Source organism: Spermophilus citellus (genome assembly GCF_964194105.1).
Source record: "Spermophilus citellus genome assembly, chromosome: 9".
NCBI lineage: Eukaryota > Metazoa > Chordata > Mammalia > Rodentia > Sciuridae > Spermophilus > Spermophilus citellus.
This window is the reverse complement of record NC_138191.1, coordinates 2,128,610-2,148,260: the sequence shown is the minus strand read 5'-3', so window position 1 is coordinate 2,148,260 and position 19,651 is coordinate 2,128,610. Positions and strand designations below refer to the sequence as shown.

The window sequence follows — 19,651 nt, the reverse complement described above, 5'->3', positions numbered from 1 at the left end:
GAATGAAAATTTAACTCATTTTTCCAACATTTTTTGAAATCATCACAAGATTTTTCTTTTAATTCTCAAACATTAATTTATTTTTCAACTAAACCACATTTCCATTCCCAGGATAAACCCTATTATAGTTAAGATGATTTATCCTAATTATGATACACTAGATTCAGTTTTTTTTCCTATCTATGCTCATAAATATAATTTTATTAATTTTTTTCTTTCTCATCTTTTCCTAGTTGGGTTTTGGTGTCAAAAGTTATACAAGTATCATTAAGATGAGTTGAGAAACATTTTCTTTGAAAAAAATTGTGCCTTAATATTGGAATGATTCTTTTCCTTCAAAATTTGGAAAGAATGTAGGTCAGGGATATTTCTTTTTGACACTGGGGATTAAATCGAGGGGTGCTCTACCATTAAACTGCATCCTCAGCCCTTTCTATTTTTTAGTTTTAAATGTGAGTCAGGGTCTCACTAAGTTGTCCAAGCTGGCCTTGAACTTACAATCCTTCTTCCCCAGTCTCCTTAGTTGCTAGAATTACAGGCTTGTGCCACCACACCCAGTTCAAATTTATCTACTTCAGATACTTTTAAAGGAACTTAACCACTGCCTAAATTTTCAAATTTATACGTATCCTTTTCTTATGGACTGTAACATCTGTAATAATGTCCTCCTTTTGACATTGCTAATAATATTTATGCCCTTTCTTTCTTGTGGTGATGAATCTCATGTAAAATTTTTCAGTTTTATTATTTTTCTTGAAAAAACCTAATGTTTTCTTTGTTAACCTTTTACTGTATATTTGTTTGGCTTTGCGGTATCTTATTCCTAATTTTTATATTATGGGGAAATACATGCAAAATTTGTATATTAACTTTTCGTGTGTATATGCTGGGGATCAAACCAAAGATCTTAACAGCACATACTCTATCACTGAATTATACCTCCAACTCTGTATCTTAACCTTTTTTAAGTGTACAATTTGATAACATTAAGTATATTCATATTGTTGTGCAACTATCACCACCATCCATATATTTCCAAAATTTTCTTTATTGTGCAAAACTAAAACATGCATGGTGGCACATGCCTGTACTCCCAGGTGCTTGGGAGGCTGAGGTAGGAGGATTACAAGTTAAAAGCCAGCATCTTAGTGAGGCCCTAAAGCAACTTAGAGAGACTCTGTCTCTCTTTAAAAAAAAAAAAAAAAAAAAAAAATGGGATGTGGTTCAGTGGTGCAGTGTCTCTGGGTGGATTCAATCCCTGGTACCAAAAAAAGCCACCACTACCCCCAAACAAACAAACAAACAAAAACCCCTGAAACGCAATACATATTAAACAGTAATTCCCCATCCTACTCTCTCTCTGCTCCAGCCACTGGCAACCACCATTCTTCTTTCCGCCTTCATGAACTTGAATATGAGGTACCTCACAACATATTGTTTATTTTGCTCTTTTTTTTGAACTTCTGAGATGGATACTTAGCTCATTTTTTGAATAGATTTATGTTCCTTTAGAAGTATTAATCTGTTTAATCTTCACGACATCTCTAAGAGACAATCTGCACTATTATTCTCAATTTACAGGTGAAAAAAGAAGCACAAGAAAGTTAAATAGCTATTCCAACAAGTGATAGACTTTTAAATCAAGGCAACTTGATTCCAAAACTGGCATTCTAACCTCCAAACTCTGCTGTTTCCCCCAAAAGAGGAGATATACTAAGAATAAACACACACATAGGCAAGGATGGAAAAAACATCAAGATATTATTGCAGAGGCTTTAAGTGTCTTCCTCACTGCTTGAACCATCTTAGTTACTTACATGTTTCTCTGGATATGGTACTACAATGTAAAAAGAAGTCACCAAAGGCTACCGAGTGACATGATCTCATTTTTTCATATTTTTTAAAATATTTTTAAAATTATAGGCAGACACAATACTTTTATTTTATGTAATGCTGGGGATCAAACCCAGTACCTCAAGCATGCCAGGCAAGCGCTCTGCCTCTAAGCCCCAGCCCCAGCTCCTCATCCTTTCATATTTTTTAATGTTCAATTTCCAGTCTTAAAATGGTTTTATACCACTGATTTTATCATCAGTATTCTTGTTTTCAAAATAATAATCTTTTTTAATTTTCTGGTACTGGAGATTGAACTCAGGGACACTCAACCACTGAGCCATACCCCCAGCCCTACTTTGTATCTTATTTAAAGACAGGGTCTCATTGAGTTGCTTAGTGCCTCACCATTGCTGAGGCTGGCTTTGAACTTGGGATCCTCCTGCCTCAGCCTCCTGAGCTACTGGGATTATAGGCATATGCCAATGTGCCCAGCTCAAAATAATAATCTAGTGGTTTGAGGATCAAAGCAGATATCAAAGATAGAAAGGAATTTGTTAAATCATAAAGCAATATAAAAATATATTTTAATCAATGATCAAAGTATTTACTTGGTAACATTAATTTGAAATAATAATAACGGCATAAATTTCCTCTTTATCATCGAAATGATCAAAACAGCAGCTAACATTTAAGTGTTTGAATTCCGGTATTGTTCTAAGACCTTGTGTGTATTAGTAACTTATGTATTTATTGTACTCTATGGGATAGTAATATTATCGGTTCTTCATGCAGGTAAGAAAACTGAGATTAATTTAAATTGCTTAATGTTATAGAGCTGGAAGGTGGTATAGCTAGGATTCAATCCAAGCTGCTTACAGAGCTTACGGTAATTAATTATTAAAACATATCTCTCTAGGGCTGGGGATGTGGCTCAAGCGGTAGCGCGCTCGCCTGGCATGCGTGCGGCCCGGGTTCGATCCTCAGCACCACATACAAACAAAGATGTTGTGTCCGCCGAAAACTAAAAAAAAAAAAAAAAAAAAAAAAAAAAAAAAAAAAAAAATATATATATATATATATATATGTAGCTCAGTGGTAGACAGCCCCTGGAGTCAATCTCCAGTACCACAATAAAAAATAAAGATTAAATTCAAAAGAGGTGTGTGGCAGGGGATTAAAAAGCAGAGATAAGGGCTGGGGTTGTGTCCCAGTGGTAAAAGTGTTTGCCTAGCATGTGTGAGGCACTGGGTTTGATCCTCAGGATCACACACAAAAAATAACTAAATAAAATAAAGGTACTGTGCACATCTACAACTAAAAAATATTTTTAAAAAAAGCAGAGAGAAAAGGAGGAACAAACATTAACAGAAGAACTAGTCACTGGCAAATGACTAAGAAATGAAGAAGCCATTATAGGATGAAAAAATTTTGAATTAGATTTAGGAGGGTATTTTGACAGAGAAAACTAATAAAGCTAAGAATAAAAATAATCTCAGTCCCAATTCCAGCTCTTTAAACTGGTTTTATTTTGATTAAGTTCTTTTTTTTTTGTGGTGCTGGGGATTGAACCCAGGGCCCTGTGCATGCAAGGCAGGCCCTCTACCAACTGAATTATATCCCCTGGTTAATTTCTTTTTTTCTTTTTTTTTTTTAATTATCTTTTTTTTTTTTTTAAAGAGAGAGTGAGAGACAGAGAATTTTTTAATCTTTATTTTTTAGTTTTCGGCGGGCACAACATCTTTATTTGTATGTGGTGCTGAGGAAAGAACCCAGGCCGCACGCATGCCAGGCGAGCACGCTACCACTTGAGCCACATCCCCAGTCCCCCTGGTTAATTTCTTAACTGCTCTGGGCTTGTTTTCTCATTTTGTAAAAAGCAATAATAATACCCAATATGCGTATCTGCAGAGTTGGTTATTGTGAGTTTAAAATAACAGTTATATAGTAATTTATAACATTCCCACATAAATTGTAGAAGCTGATTTATACAACTGTAAGGCATGCTATTGCTTTATAAATTCTGAGCTCATTTTATCATATAACCCTGAAGTTCCCAGGGCTTCTGGGGTTTCCAGAAGATAGGTAAACATGTGGTCAAAAAGCTAGATACAGATATTATTAGTATATGGAGTTAATAGTTAAATCCATTCATAGAAACAAAAAAGGAGTTTGACAGTTTATAGTCTGAATATGAGAGAAGACTGCCAAACTTCACACTTCCAAATAGCTTCAAGACTTTTTTCACTAGCTAATGATTAGCACAGATGTGATGAGAAACATTTTTTAGGGGTGGACTAATTTCAAAGCATCAAACTCGTTATTCCCCCCCAATGCTTTTCCCAATAAAAGTCTTACATATAGTTCTCCACAAGCTTGAAACAAAATGTTAAAATGTGAGGCAGGCACTATACCAACTGAGCTATATTCCCAGCCCAAAGATGAAAATTTACAAGCACAAATGAAGCTGGACATGGTGGCACATGCCTGTAATCCCAGGAGATTGGGAGGCTGAGACAGGAGGATCGTAGGTTCAAAGCCAGCCTCAGCAACTTAGAGAGGCCCTAAGCAACTCAGTGAGACCCTGTCTCTAAATAAAATACACAAAAGGGCTGGGGATAAGGGTCAGCAGTTAAGTGTCCCTGAGTTCAATCCTCAATACCAAAACAAAACAAAACAAAACAAAACCAAACCAACAGCACCCCACAAATGACTGCTTTTTTATGTGGTGCTGAGGACAGAACCCAGGGCCTCCTACGTGCTAGGCAAATGCTTTACCGCTGAGCCACATCCCCAGACCACAAATGACTGCTTTTTACGAAGTCCTAGAATAGTGATAGAATTCCACTAAGTTCCACTCACATCAAAAGTATACCTATTCTCACATAGTTCTGACAGAATACAAATGAACTTTCAGTTCTTAAGGGGATTCTTCTGCAATCCATTGAAGTCACTGCTGAGCAGAGTAATTCATAGTTTCTCAAATGAAATTAATAGATTCCTTGTGTTTCAAGTGGAACTTTCAACTATTATGTTCTCACAATGATGTACATTCAGATAAACTTGCATTTTTGTCCCCTATCTTGGATCCTGGACACAAATAGCAAATAAGTATCATCAAATTGGTTTACCTTCATTTATACCCCTCTCTCATATATTTTCATTATATTTTATGTAATAATAACTAGCACATCTAAAATAAAATTTCTAGGTTTCCAGCCAATGGAATTTCAAATAAAAATGTGAAAAGTAAAATGAAAATTTAATAAAAGGAAGTTAAATAATTGGAAGAAAAAGTTTCCCAACTGTGCTAGGGCAAATTCTTGTAATCTGAGATCTTGTCTCCCTCTTTGGTCATCTGTTTTAACATGTGACCACAAGTCTATGCCATATATATATATATACACACACACACACATACATATACACACACACACACACACACATACATACATACATATATATATATATATTTGGCAGGGGGATGGTACTGGATTTTAACCCAGGGGCAATTTATCCCTGGGCTACATCCCCAGCCCCTCTTTTTTTTTTTTCTTGGTACCAGGAATTGAACCCAGGTATACTTGACCACTGAGCCATATCCCCAGACCTACTTTTGTATTTTATTTAGAGACAGGGTCTCAGTGAGCTGCTTAGTGCCTCACCCTTGCTGAGGCTGGCTTTGAACTCTCAATCCTCCTGTCTCAGCCTCCCAAGCCACTGGGATTACAGGTGTGAACCCCCACATAGCCTCCCTTTTTAAATTTTTTTTCAATTTATTTTATTTTATTTATTTATTTTTTAGTTTTCGGCGGACACAACATCTTTGTTTGTATGTGGTGCTGAGGATCGAACCCGGGCCGCACGCATGCCAGGCGAGCACGCTACCGCTTAAGCCACATCCCCAGCCCTTTTTTTCCCAATTGTTGATGGACCTTTATTTATTTTATTTTATATGCAGTGCTGACAACAGAACCTAGTGCCTCACACATGCTAGGCAAGTACTCAACCACTAAATCACAACCCCAGCGCCCCTAGTCCTTTTTTTAATAGTTTATTTAGAGACAGGTTTTCATTGAGTTGCTGAGGATGTCTTTGAATTTGCAATCCTTTTGTCTCAGCCTCCTGAACAGCTGGGATTACAGAGGTGTGCCACCATGCCCAGCCCCTAGCTCTTTTTGTATTGAGACAGGGTCTCCCTAAATTGCTGAGGCTGGCCTAGAACTTGCAATGATGCTTTAGCCTCCTGGTTTTTGGGATTACAACCGTGCACCAGTGCATATGGCTCCTATACCAATTTTAAACCAAGTATCACATTAAAAAGATTAAAGGAATAAAATAAATGCCAAAATGTTGAGGTATTTAACAGGTTACCCACAGCTTAATTTCATTCATCAGATGAGCTTTGTTTGCCAGCAAGATAATTAATTAAATCTATTTGTTGTGGCACTACGGATTTAATCCAGAAGCACTCTACCACTGAGCTACAACCCTAACCCCCCCCCCTTTTAACACAATATCTTTATTTTATTTATTTTTATGTGGTGCTGAAGATCAAACCCAGAGCCTTGCATGTGGTAGGCAAGTGCTCTACTGCTGAGCCCCAACCCTAACCCTTTTTATTTTTTATTTTGGGACAGGGTGTCACCAAGTTGAAGAAGCTGGCCTTAAACTTATGATACTTCTGCCTCATCCTCCCCAGTAACTGGGATTATAGGCATCTGACACTATAAACACGAAGCAGCTGCTTTTAAAAATACATGTTCGTGGGAGGTGCGGTGGCGCATCCCTGTAATCCCAGTGACTTGAGAGGCCAAGGCAGGAGAAGCATAAATTCTAGGTCAGTATCAGCAATTTAGCAAGGCCCTAAGCAACTTAGGAAGACCCTGTTTCAAAATAAAAAGTAAAAAGGGCTGGCAATGTAGCTCAGTGGGAAAGTGCCCCTGAGTTAAATTTCCAGTACCACAATAAATAAAAAAATAAACAAATAATAAATTTTAAACATCTGTACATAATTAATAAGACAAGTTGTCAACCTTATATATATAATATGTATTTTGTGTGTGTGTGGTGTTCACGATCAAAACTAGGGCCCTGCACATTCTAAGCAAGTACTCTACCACTGAGCTATATCTTCATCCCAACAATCTTATATTAATCTTTTAACTAGGCCATGAAATCCAAAAGCCTATGAAACACGAGGCTAAACTGTCAAGAGACTACAGTGAAGCCAGGTGCTGTGGCACATACCTATACTCGCAGTGACTTGAGAGGCTGAGGCAGGAAGATCGTGAGTTTAAAACCAGCCACAACAATTTAGCAAGACTTTGCCTCTAGATAAATTACATAAAAAGTGGGGGACTGGGGATGTGACTCAGTGGTTAAGTGCTACTGGGTTCAATCCCTAGTACCAAAAAAAAAAAAAAAAAAAAAAAAAAAAGAGGGGGGGGAGGGAGGGAGGGAGGGAGAAAGAAAGACTATAGTGATATTTATGGCAGAAATTCTTGGTAAAGATCATCTAGCACACTGGTCTCTTACTCAAAATTACACTGGTTTACATTACATAAGGAAGCAGCACAGATCAGTACAACAGCCTTTGTCAGCCTTGAGGGGAAATTCTGGCTACTTAACTCCAGGCAACTATGAGAGCTTAGGCTCTCTAAGCCAGTTTCTTTTTCCATAAAATGAAGATAATAGTAGTATGTACTATATAAAGCTGTTTTCAGAATTAAATGATAAAGAATTTTGTATATTATTGGGTCAAGTAGAAGTATTCAATATCTAGAGGCTCCAGAGGCTGAGAGGCTGAGAGGCTAAGCAACTCAGTGAGACCCGGTCTCTAAATAAAATATAAAACAGGGGTGGGGATGTGCTCAGTGGTAGAGTGCCCCTGAGTTCAGTCCCCTGTACCACAAAAAGGAAGTTTTTAACAAATGGTACATGTTATTTTATGTACTTCTGATGTGTGTATAAATATTTATTAATCCTTTTGCAATATTAAAGTAGACATTTCAAGTTACTCTAAAGAAGAACAAGGTTCATCCAATTCGGAATGTGTTAATACTAACAAATGGGTCACTGCCAATAAATGTATGATTTGAAGAAGTATTTAGCTATTGTAATTGTTCCAAACGTGTTTTTTTAATTTATTTTTATTTTTTTATTTTTAGGTGGACACAATATCTTTATTTTATTTTTTTATGTAGTGCTGAAGATTGAACCCAGTGCCTCATGCATGCTAGGTGAGCACTCTACCACTGAGCCACAACCCCAGCCCTTGTTCCAAGTGTTTATATGTAGTTAAGAATGTATCTCTTGACCAGGCGCACACCTGCAATCCTAAGGCAGTAGGATCACGAGTTCAAAGCCAGCCTTGGCAAAAAGTGAGTCAAACAATTCAGTGAGACCCTCTCTCTAAATAAAATACAAAACAGAACTGGGGACATAGCTCAGTGGTTGAGTGCCCGAGTTCAATCCCCCCGCCAAAAAAAGTTCATCCCCAGCCAAAAAAAGAATGTATTTCTTAGCCAGGCTCGGCAGTGCATTCCTGTATCCTAGTGGTTTGGGAGGCTGAGGCAGGAGGATCAAAAATTTGAAATCAGCCTCAGCAACTTAGTGAGGCTTAAGCAACTTAGTGGGGCCCTATCTCAAAAAATAAAAAGGGCTGGAGATATGGCTCAGTGGTTAGGAGATCCTGGATTCAATTCCTGGAACCAAAACAAAAACACAACTTTCAAATATAGACGTAATACAAAGAAAACACAATTAATACAGGGCAAAATGATCATGTGTATGTATACACACACACACACACACACCAGAATTCCTCAGATGTACAGATGTTTAAATACCTCCCCAAAAAAGTACCCATGAATGATCAGAATTTAGTAAATGCTGCTTTGAAATTAGCATTGTGAAGATCCCCAAAGAAATGAAATTATCGATATAATAATGTGCACTCAATCTTCAGGACAGGAAAGTTAGTATGGATCATTCTCCAAACTAATTTGAGCATGGAGCACTTACTTCCTTCTTTGACTATTTTCACAGGCATACACTGTAGGAAATACCAGATACAAATTTTGCTAAAAATGAAATAAATCAATATGGTGTTGAAAATAAGTTGTCTTTAATTACACAGATTTTTCTGGACACAGGAAATGTATACCTGTAATTCCAGCAACTTGGGAGGCTGGGGAGGAAGATCACAAGCTCGATGCCAGCTTGAGAATCTTAAGAGAGATCCTGACTCAAAAAATTTAAAAAGGGCTAGTATGTAGCTTGGTGGTAGAACACCAATGGTTTCAATCCCTAGTACTTCAGTAAACAAACAAATAAATATTTCAAAGGAATTGGGAATGTAGTTCAGTGGTCAAATACCCTTGGGGTTCAATCACCAATAACACAAACAAACAAACACAGATTTCATGGGGGTAGGGCAAGATTTCAGAAATAGGGGGGCTGGGGATGTGGCTCAAGCGGTAGCGCGCTCGCCTGGCATGCGTGCGGCCCGGGTTCGATCCTCAGCACCACATACCAACAAAGATGTTGTGTCCACCAAAAAAACTAAAAAGTAAATAAAATTCTCTCTCTCTCTCTCTCTCTCTCTCTTTTTAAAAAAAATAAAAATAAAAAAATAAAAAATAAAGGATTTTCTTTAAAAAAAAAAAGATTTCAGAAATAGGAAGAAGAAATAAAATGTGTTTAAGGGGGGGGAAAAAAAGTGGGAGTGGAAGCCTGGGGTTAGTACAGTGGTATGGCACCTGCTAGTGCACATAAGGCCCTGTGTTCAATCCCCAGCACCACTACAAACAAACAGAAGCAGAAGTTAGAAAGAAGCATTGTCAGAGGTATGACCAGGAGATACATTTGGTCAAGCAAGGGCAGAAAAGATCAACTTTTTAAAACTTTTTTTTTATATATTTATTTTTTAGGTGTAGATGAACACAACACAATGCCTTTATTTTTATGTGGTGCTGAGGATCGAACCCGGTCCCAACCGTGCTAGTTGAGGGCTCTACAATCCCAGCCCTGGGAAAAAATTCTTTAGAAGAAAAATGTGTAAATGAGCCATTTGGGCAAATATCTTCAAATCTTCAAGCATGTGCAACTACTATGGTTCTTGCTACTAGGTGAAAAGGAAAACTAAAATCCTATATTTTCTAAACTTAGATCCCAAAGAGTAATGAGAATTTACTTACTTCACTAGAGCAGCTGCTTCAGGAAGTACATCAGCAAACGACTCACGGAATATGATTGCATTTTTCCGTTTACAGTTCTGTATGACATCATTGGCAAGGTAAAAGAGATTCAAACGGTGGGGATATGCAGCTAGAGATGACAAGAGACAATAAAAACCAAATGAGTCATTTTATACTTAAACTTACTCCAAATATAGTGTTCTCAAACAATAGCTGTTTTTTTTTCTTTTTTACACAGATATAAAAGGATGAATGAATAAACTGACAAATGATCTAATCAATATTTTTGTACTAAGAATCTTGACTACCGGTTAAGTTTCTGCTTAAGGCACTCAAGTAGATTTCCTCTTCACTTTGTACACATCTGGTGCTAAAGATAAAATTGTTTTCCCAAATATTTGGGAAGACAAAAAAAAATTGAATACACTAAATCTGTTGCAGCAATATAAAGGTTAGTGGAAAAAACATGGCCTTTGGAATCTAATCAGAATATAACTGTATGCTGGGTAGAGTGGCACATGCCTATAATCCCAGCAACTCAGGTGACTAAGACAGGAGAATCACAAGTTTGAGGCCAGCCTAGGCATCTTAGATCCTGTCTCAAAAAAACAAAACAAAACAAAACAAAAAAACAACCAAAGGCTCAGTGGTAGAATGTCCATAGGTTTAATCCACAAAATCCCATAATAAAAAAAGAATGTAATTGTGTAAAATGCTAACATTACTATACGGAGAATTTTTTCATCAACTAATCCAGATACTGCTTGGGCACACCTAAGTCTTACCATCTACTGGAAAGTAAGTTCTACTTTCATTGCTAGGTAGGTGTCCTGGGAAATAATTTGAACCTATGTACATACCCTAACAAGGCAAAATCTTTTTCTCTCTCTCTCTCTCTCTTTTTTTTTTTTAAAGATAAGGTCTAGAGGCATACACCACTGGGCCTAGTTAAATTCATTAACTAGAATCTTGAGCAAAGCCACCCAAGTTTCAATAGTATGCTGGGAATTTCAAAATTCATATGGATAATCCATCACATTTTTCTAGTTTCTCAGATTCCTTGATCTCAAATTCAGTGACCTCTAAGAACCAGCCCTTGTATATTTTAAATTTCCTTCTGACCACACCCTCCCACTCCTACTATATTTTTTCTTCAATTTCATCAAGATCTCACTTTTTTATTTTCTCTAACTCCTCAGTCTTTTCTAGTACCCAATTCTTTATCAATTCCTGTGAATTTAATCTATTATTTAAATGGTTCTTTCACCCAAATCCTCATTTTCTTTTCCTTTTCCCCCTAAATTAGCCTTGACATGTATACTCGATAAAATCCTAAATTTAGATTTATCTAATTGAATGTCTTTATTGTACCTTTTATTCTGTCATTTGGTTCTACTGATGAAAAATCATACCAAGAAGACTGAAACCATATAAACTCATAGTCTCCTTCTTCAACTGTTTCCTGTTAGAATCCTTCCACATGTCCTTAGTTATTAATTAGCATCCTCTCCTCTCTTCATTTGCAATAAGGGGTATTTCACATTTATACCACCCATCAAATCCTATCTTACTATATCCCTTCTAGCTCTCAGGAGATGACCTTACATGTTATTTCACAGAGCAGAAATAATTAGATGGGAATCATTTTCTCTCAAAAAATGTACAGTAGTCCCCCATTCCCACAGGAATTCCAAGATCCCTGAAAACAACCAATAGTAGAAAAATTCCATATATGGGTGTCCTTAACTTATGAAGGGGCTACATCACATGTTTAAAATATTTTAAGTTGAAAATGCATTTCTAACCTAATGGCATAGTTTAGACACAGTACACTATAGAGGATCAGCTGTTTACCTCATGATCACATGACCTTTCATTAGCAAGCTATAGTTTGCTGCTGCCACCCAGTATTGCAAGAATATCGTATAACATAATGCTAGCACAGGAAGAAATAAAAATTCAAAATATAAAGTATAGTTTCTACCATGTATCACTTTTGCATCACTGTAAAGTTGGAAATTTTTATGTTAAATCACCTTAAGTTGGGGACTGTCTGTTGAGTATACTGTGTTTGGTGTTGGGGAATAAATCCAGGGCCTTGTATATGTTAGGCAAGTGCTCCACCACTGAGCTATTCCCAGAACCTATGCTTTTTCCTGCACATACATTAACAAACTCTGTGCCTGCTCTATCTGAACTAAGCACTTACCATCTATTGTGACCATAATTTTTGCAGCTAACTTTTGGGGTATGATAGTAAAATTCAGCACAAAGTTTTTTCTACTTTTTCACAATTTCACAGAAGATTCCATACTGTGGATCTCAGCAACTTCAGAACATGGTTCCCCCCCGCACTTTATTAAATAGATAGATGTTTTCACTTAATTCATTGGTCCCACCACTCCATGTGTGGAAAACCTATAAAAACTTAAATTGAACTATTAACCAATTTTTCATGTACCTGTGTTACTGCATGATTCACAGAATTGAAAACTTGGAACTCCAGGGATTAAAGGAAGTACTTTATGGCATCCCTTTGGCATACCAACTTTCCAATATCATTACTCTTGCATTTTTTAAATATTTTTTTAAGATGTAGATGGACTCGATACCTTTATTTTGTTTTTATTTTTATTTGTTAGTGTGGTGCCGGGGATCGAACCCAGTGCCTCATGCATGCTCTACCACTGAGCCACAACCCTGGCCCTTCATTACTCTTGCATTTTGAGGCCATAATTAAGTAAAATAAAGGATACTTGAACATAAACACTGTTAATACTGAGACAGGCGATCACACAAATCAACACAGCTACTAAGTGACTAATATGTTTGTAGTAAATACAGCATGGATATGCTGAACAAAGGGGTGATTCACATCCCAGGCTGGAAGGAACAGTGCGATGTGAAAGTTCATCCCACATTATTTATTTCTGGAATTTTCCATTTAACATTTCTGGACTGCGGTTGACCAAAGGTAATTAAAACTGCAGAAAGCCAAAGCATAGTGAATCCATATTTAAACTTACCCAGATAAACTTACCTAGTGCAAAGTGTCATTTCTCCTATTAAAATATAATCCGTCTACCATGTACTGTTCCTAGTCTCTCTTTTCTCCTTGGGAACCTTATAACTCCATTTACTTCTAGTTTCTTATATTTTAAGTTATATGCTATTTATATATTTACATTGTATTCCTTCTGACACTTATATGCATATCTCTTCCATCTTAAATAAGCATTCTTTTTTAATATTTATTTTTTAGTTGTAGTTGGACACATATCTTTATTTTATTTATTTATTTTTACATGGTGCTATTTCCAATATTTCTCAAATATAGGTCCTCTTCTCCTTTTCTTCCTAGGACTGCTCTTCGCCGAGTTTCATCAATTTTGATCTAAACCAGTACTACAACAGCTTCCTATAGGTTATCTTACCTCTAACACTTGATTTCCTCAAATTTATTTTCTACATTGTTGTCAATATCTTCTAAAAAGCAAACATTAACCAGTTCTTCCTCATATCACATCTGTCAGTAAGCTCCCACTGCTCACTGGACACAGCAGGATACCTTACCCTCCTTTCAGGATCTGTGTCTTCTCTTCCAGTCTCACTGCTTCCCCTTCAAATTCAAAATTTCTTCTTTAATGTAATGAATTACTCAAAGTTCCCAGAAACCCTGCTGTTTCCCTCACCTCTCTGCCTTTCCCTCTCAGAATTTTTTTTCTATGATAATCCATTCTGAGTAACTATTCATGATTTCTAGTCATCCATAGGAAAACATCAAAAATTTTAAATTTGATCCATGTCAGATTCTGACTGCCCAACTTAATCACTACAACTCCCCAAAGACATCACTTTCCCCAGTGTAAATCTTCTACATTACAGCACGACAGAAATTAAGGAAGAATAAGACAAGTTAGCTAGCTAAGGTAGTTGAGAAGATGCCTAAAAGGCAGCGGAAAATGAGAAGGTCCATCTTTATTGTTTTTCAAATCTTTTTGCAACCTGTTTCTTGCTTACCTGCTGATCCTCAACTGCAGTCACCCCTTACAGCTCCATCATAGTGAAATACACCTCGTTCTCATCTCTAAACTCCATTGTCCATCCTTTGTCTTGCTAACTGTTTCGATAATCTAATTCTTTTTCTTTCTTCAGGTCTCAGCTTATAGAACATCTTCTATAAAGCATCCCCTGACTCCACAAGACTATGCCTTTAGTGCATTCTGATTTACACCTATTACTTGTCTGTATCTCCATTAGCTTTGAAACTTCCTTAAGGCTGGGATTCTGTTGTGTTTACTACCACATCCTCAATAACTGATTCAGTATTGTATTTATTTTTCATTATTTGTGAGTGAGTCTGGGCCAATTGTCCTGTAGAATATTTCACCTTCTGGATTTGTGTGGTTGCTTTTTTTATGGTGTTATGAGCTTTTAAAATTATTTCTAAGGCTGAAATCAGTTGCTGGTTGTATTGTATTTACTGCCACATCCTCAATAACTGAATCAGTACCCAATTAATAGTAATTAAATGTCTAATAGGCAGAAAGAAAGGGCAAGAGCATCCCAGAGAGAACAAGTCATAAGCAAAGGTGTTTACCAGGACTGTACAAGGTGTCTTTTGTCTCTGAGGAGATAGAGACTTAGACTGGAATTTTAAATTTATTTCACAAATACTTACACATATACTACTTTTATATGCCTGGCACTGTTCTAAAGATGACACAAATGTTAACTGATATTCTCACAGCAACACTCTGAGGTTGATACTATTAACCCCTCCCCTCCCCTCCCCTCCCCTCCCCTCCCCTCCCCTCCCCTCCCCTCCCCTCCCCTCCCCTTCTCTCTCTCTCTCTCTCTCTCTCTCTCTCTCTCTCTCTCTCTCTCTCTCTCTCTCTCTCGGTGCTGGGGATTGAGCCCATGTTTCACATGCATGTGAGAATACTTGTCTATATCTGAGCTGTATCCCCAGTTCAATTTCTCTTTAATACACGGAATTGAGTGAAATGTCCAAAGCCACAGCTATTAAATGGTGTAGCTGGGATTCAAATCCAAATGGTTTGGCTCCAGAGTCCATGCTCTTAACAACTATCTATATTTCTGTCTCACTAGGAAGATTTGCATGGAATAACAGGAATAGGCAAAGATGATAAATTCTGGTAAGACTTTAGCACAAATTAAAAAATTTTAGTGTTTATTCTGTGGCCAGTAGAAGTTGAATATGAAGGTCATGAAAAGCTTTTATAGAGGAGAAACTTTTAGAAAAAGCAGCAATTGAGCTGGGTGCAGTGAAGCATGCCTGTAATTCCAGTGGCTCAGGAGACCTGGGGATGTGGCTCAGTGATGTTAAATGCCCCTGGGTTCAATCCTTGGTACCAAAACAAAACAACCAGCAACTGATTTCAGCATTAGAAATAATTTTAAAAGCTAATAACACCATAAGAAAGCAACCGCAGAAATCCAGAAGGTGAAATATTCTACAGGGGGCTGGGGATGTGGCTCAAGCGGTAGCGCGCTCGCCTGGCATGCATGCGGCCCGGGTTCGATCCTCAGCACCACATACAAACAAGGATGTTGTGCCTGCCAATAACTAAAAAAAAAAAATTAAAAATTCTCTCTCTCTCTCTTTAAAAAAAAAAAAAAGAAAGAAAGAAATATTCTACAGGACAATTGGCCCAGACTCACTCACAAATTAGTGGCATAAAACGTGCTGGACACATTAAGAGAGATTTAAGGGATAAAGTATTCAGATATAATTAGAGTTTCAACCGATTGTTCGTTCAATTACATTTTTTAGATCAAATAAAGAAACTATACATGTGGTCTGGGATTAGATAAAATGAAAATTTAATAAAATGTAAATGAAAACATCAACTGAAAAAGAAAATACAGTAATTAAGCTGGTCACAGCTGCACATTTGTAATATCAGCAACTTGGGAGGTTGAGGCCGGAGGACCACAAGTTCAAGGCCAGTCTTAGCAACTTAGTTTGGGTTTCAATTAAAAGGCGGTTAGGGTGGAGTATAGTTCAGTAATAGAGTACTCCTGGGTTAAACACTCAATGCCACAAAAAACGAATGTCAACAAAACAAAACAAAAAAACAGTTCATTATAGTAATCTCATTTTAGAAAAAAAATTATCCCTGTATCTTTCTTTATATGAAAAATTATCAGAGAGGAAATGAAATTAAGATTTGTAGCACTGATCTCTAAGAGATCTATATGTGTATAGTTTTCCTTTTACTTGTAGATGAACACAATATCTTTATTTTATTTACTTATTTTTATGTGGTCTGAAGATAGAACCCAGTGTCTCATATGTGCTAGGCAAGTGCTCTACCACTGAGCTACAACTCCAGCCCTATAGTTTTCTTTTTTACTTACTTGTATTCAAATTTTCTATAATATATATTTGCTGCTTCCATAATAAAAGGTTAATAAATAAATACAATCATCTTTTCCCTGAAAATCTGACTCGTTTTCTTGACATACTTTATTTTCCATCCTGAATCTTGCTTATATACTACTACAGATTCAAATATCCAACTGTCCACGCAATAGTATTTTCTTGGATGTCAGACAGCTCAGAGTTAGTACATCCAAAAATGACCTTCTGATGTCTTCCTCCAAACTGTCTCCTCCTATATTCTTCTCCATTTCAGTAAATTTTATTCTGGTGGCTTCAGCCAAAAATCTTGAGTCATCCCAGTCTCCTCTCTTTCACACTCAATATCAGCAGATCTCATTAATGCTACTTTTGAAATACAGACAGACTTTCAAAGTTACAAACATGAAAAGGAAGATCAGAATAAATCTATGGTATTGGATTATAACTGGAAGTCCTGATATAAACACATCTATATACAGGAAACATGCAAATGAAAGCATATATGCATTTTATTAGTGTAGACAACTATTTTCTAGACGTTTCCACTGAAAAGGTCAAGAAGTGATGATATTCTAGTATCAAAAAGCACCTGTATTACCTAGATTTTGGTTTCTAAGGGGGACTAGGGATTCTTGGTGAACTTACTTTAGGCCAGGAGAGAAAGTACAAGCTCTGCTTGAAACAATTTGTATCAGAAACTAAATAAAGGATTCAAACAGTGATATCAAAAGAAAATAGGGAGCCAGGCTCGGTGGTGCATGCCAGTAATCCTAAAGGACCCGGAGGCTGAGGCAGGGGATCACGAGTTCAAAGACAGCTCAACAAAAGTGAGGCATTAAAAGCAACTCAGTGATTGATTCCCGCATATTGACAGGAGAAACTTGACCTGGTGGGCACAGCGCCACCTACTGGAAGAGAAGTTAATCAAACTCTAAGACTGCATTTATTAGTTTTTTTTTCTTTTTTTTCTTTTCTCTCTCTTTTTTTTTGATTTGGGTTTTTCTTTCATTTTCATTTCTTTCTTGTTGTTTTTTTAATTTTTTTACAATTTTTTTTTATTTTTTTTCTTCTAATTTTAATTTTTTTAATTATTATTATTTTTTTTAAAATTTTTTTCTTTTTCTATTTCCTATTTTCTTCGTCTTTTGTCTTTTCATTTTTCTTATCCCCCCTTCCTTGAATTCTACCTGCTTACTCTCATTCTCTTTAGTGACTTCTTCCCTTCCCTTCTAATACCTTTCCTCCCAAGCATCAAATAAATTTATAGGAGTAAACAGTAACTCAGCAGTCAAACAGAACAAGAAGTAACATGAGCAGCTTCAAAAAGCAAGGAAGAAAAGGAATACAAACAATGCAGGACAGCCTAAATATTCAGGAGGACCTAGAGTCATCAGAAAAATGGTCATATAAAGAACTCAAGGAACACCTTAGACAGATGGAATGGTACCTTAAAGAGGATACAAGACAGCAAATTCAAGCAGCGAAAGAACACATTGAGAATGAATTACATAAACAGATAAAAGAAGAAGTTAAGCATCTTTATCAGGAGATAGAGATTATAAAAAATAATCAAACAATAATTCTAGAAATGAAGGAAACGATAAACCAAATTAAAAACTCAATTGAGAGTATCACTAACAGAGTGGAGCAAGTAGAAGCCAGAACGTCAGATAATGAAGACAAAATATATCATCTTGAAAAGAGTCTAGCCAACTCAGAAAGGCTGGTAAAAAATCACGAGAAAAACATCCAAGAGTTATGGGATAACATAAAAAAACCAAACTTACGAGTCATCGGTATAGAAGAAGGTACAGAGATTCAAACCAAGGGAATGAGTAACCTGCTGAATGAAATAATTACAGAAAACTTTCCAGAAATAATAAAGGAAACAGATATACAAATTGAAGATGCATACAGGACACCGAGCACACAAAATCACAGTAGACCAACGCCAAGACACATTGTTATGAAGATATCCAATATACAGAACAAAGAGAAAATATTAAAAGCTACAAGAGAAAGGAGACAGATTACATTCAGGGGTATACCAATAAGGTTAACAACGGATTTTTCATCACAGACACTGAAAGCAAGAAGGTCATGGAACAATGTATTTCAAACACTGAAAGACAATGGATGCCAACCAAGAATTCTGTATCCAGCAAAATTAAGCTTCAGGTATGACAATGAAATAAAAATCTTTCATGATAAACAAAAGTTAAAAGAATTTGCAGCCAGAAAACCAACATTGCAAAGCATTTTGAGCAAAACACTACACGAGGAAGAAATGAAAAACAATAACCAAAACCATCAGTGGGAAGTGCCTCAGTAAAGACAGAGGGCGAGGGGAAAGATAGTCATGGAGAAATAAACTAAATTTTTTTTAAAAAAGGATAAACAATCAAACATGGATGGAAGTACAAACCATATATCAATAGTAACTCTGAATGTTAATGGCTTAAACTCTCCAATAAAGCGACATAGGCTGGTATCATGGATTAAAAAAACAAATCCAACAATATGCTGCCTCCAGGAGACACATCTGATTGGAAAAGACATACACAGGCTGAAGGTGAAAGGATGGGAAAAAATATACCACGCACACGGTCCTCGTAAGCAAGCAGGGGTGGCCATCCTCATATCGAATAAAATCGACTTCAAGACTAAGTTAATCAAAAGGGATAAAGAAGGTCATTATATACTGTTAAAAGGAACCATTCACCAACAAGACATAACAATTATCAATATTTATGCACCAAATAATGGTGCTGCGACATTCATAAAACAAATTCTCCTCAAGTTCAAGAATCAAATAGACCACAACACAATAATTATGGGTGACTTCAACACACCTCTCTCACCATTGGACAGATCCTCCAAACAAAAGTTGAATAAAGAAACTATAAAAAAAAAAAAAAGGCAACAGGAAAAAAAAAAAAAAAAGAAACTATAGAACTCAATACCACAATCAATAACCTAGACTTAACTGACATATATAGAATATATCAACCATCATCAAATGGATATACTTTTTTCTCAGCAGCACATGGATCCTTCTCAAAAATAGACCATATATTATGCCATAGGGCAACCCTCAGTAAATATAAAGGGGTGGAGATAATACCTTGCATTTTATCTGATCATAATGGAATGAAACTGGAAATCAATGATCAAAGAAGGAAGGAAAAATCCTACATCACATGGAAAATGAACAATATGTTACTGAATG

General features: G+C 36.5%; 1 protein-coding gene across 6 annotated transcripts in view; it reads right to left on the bottom strand.

Moving 5' to 3' along the window:
• RPRD2 (regulation of nuclear pre-mRNA domain containing 2) overlaps nt 1-19,651 on the bottom strand; it is a 99,144-nt gene that overhangs the window by 37,381 nt on the left and 42,112 nt on the right. For all 6 annotated transcript variants that reach the window (XM_081308259.1, XM_081308261.1, XM_081308260.1 and 3 more), the window contains exon 2: nt 10,035-10,164. In XM_081308259.1, coding sequence (XP_081164385.1) covers nt 10,035-10,164 — 130 coding nt within the window. The remainder of the gene's footprint in view (nt 1-10,034; nt 10,165-19,651) is intronic.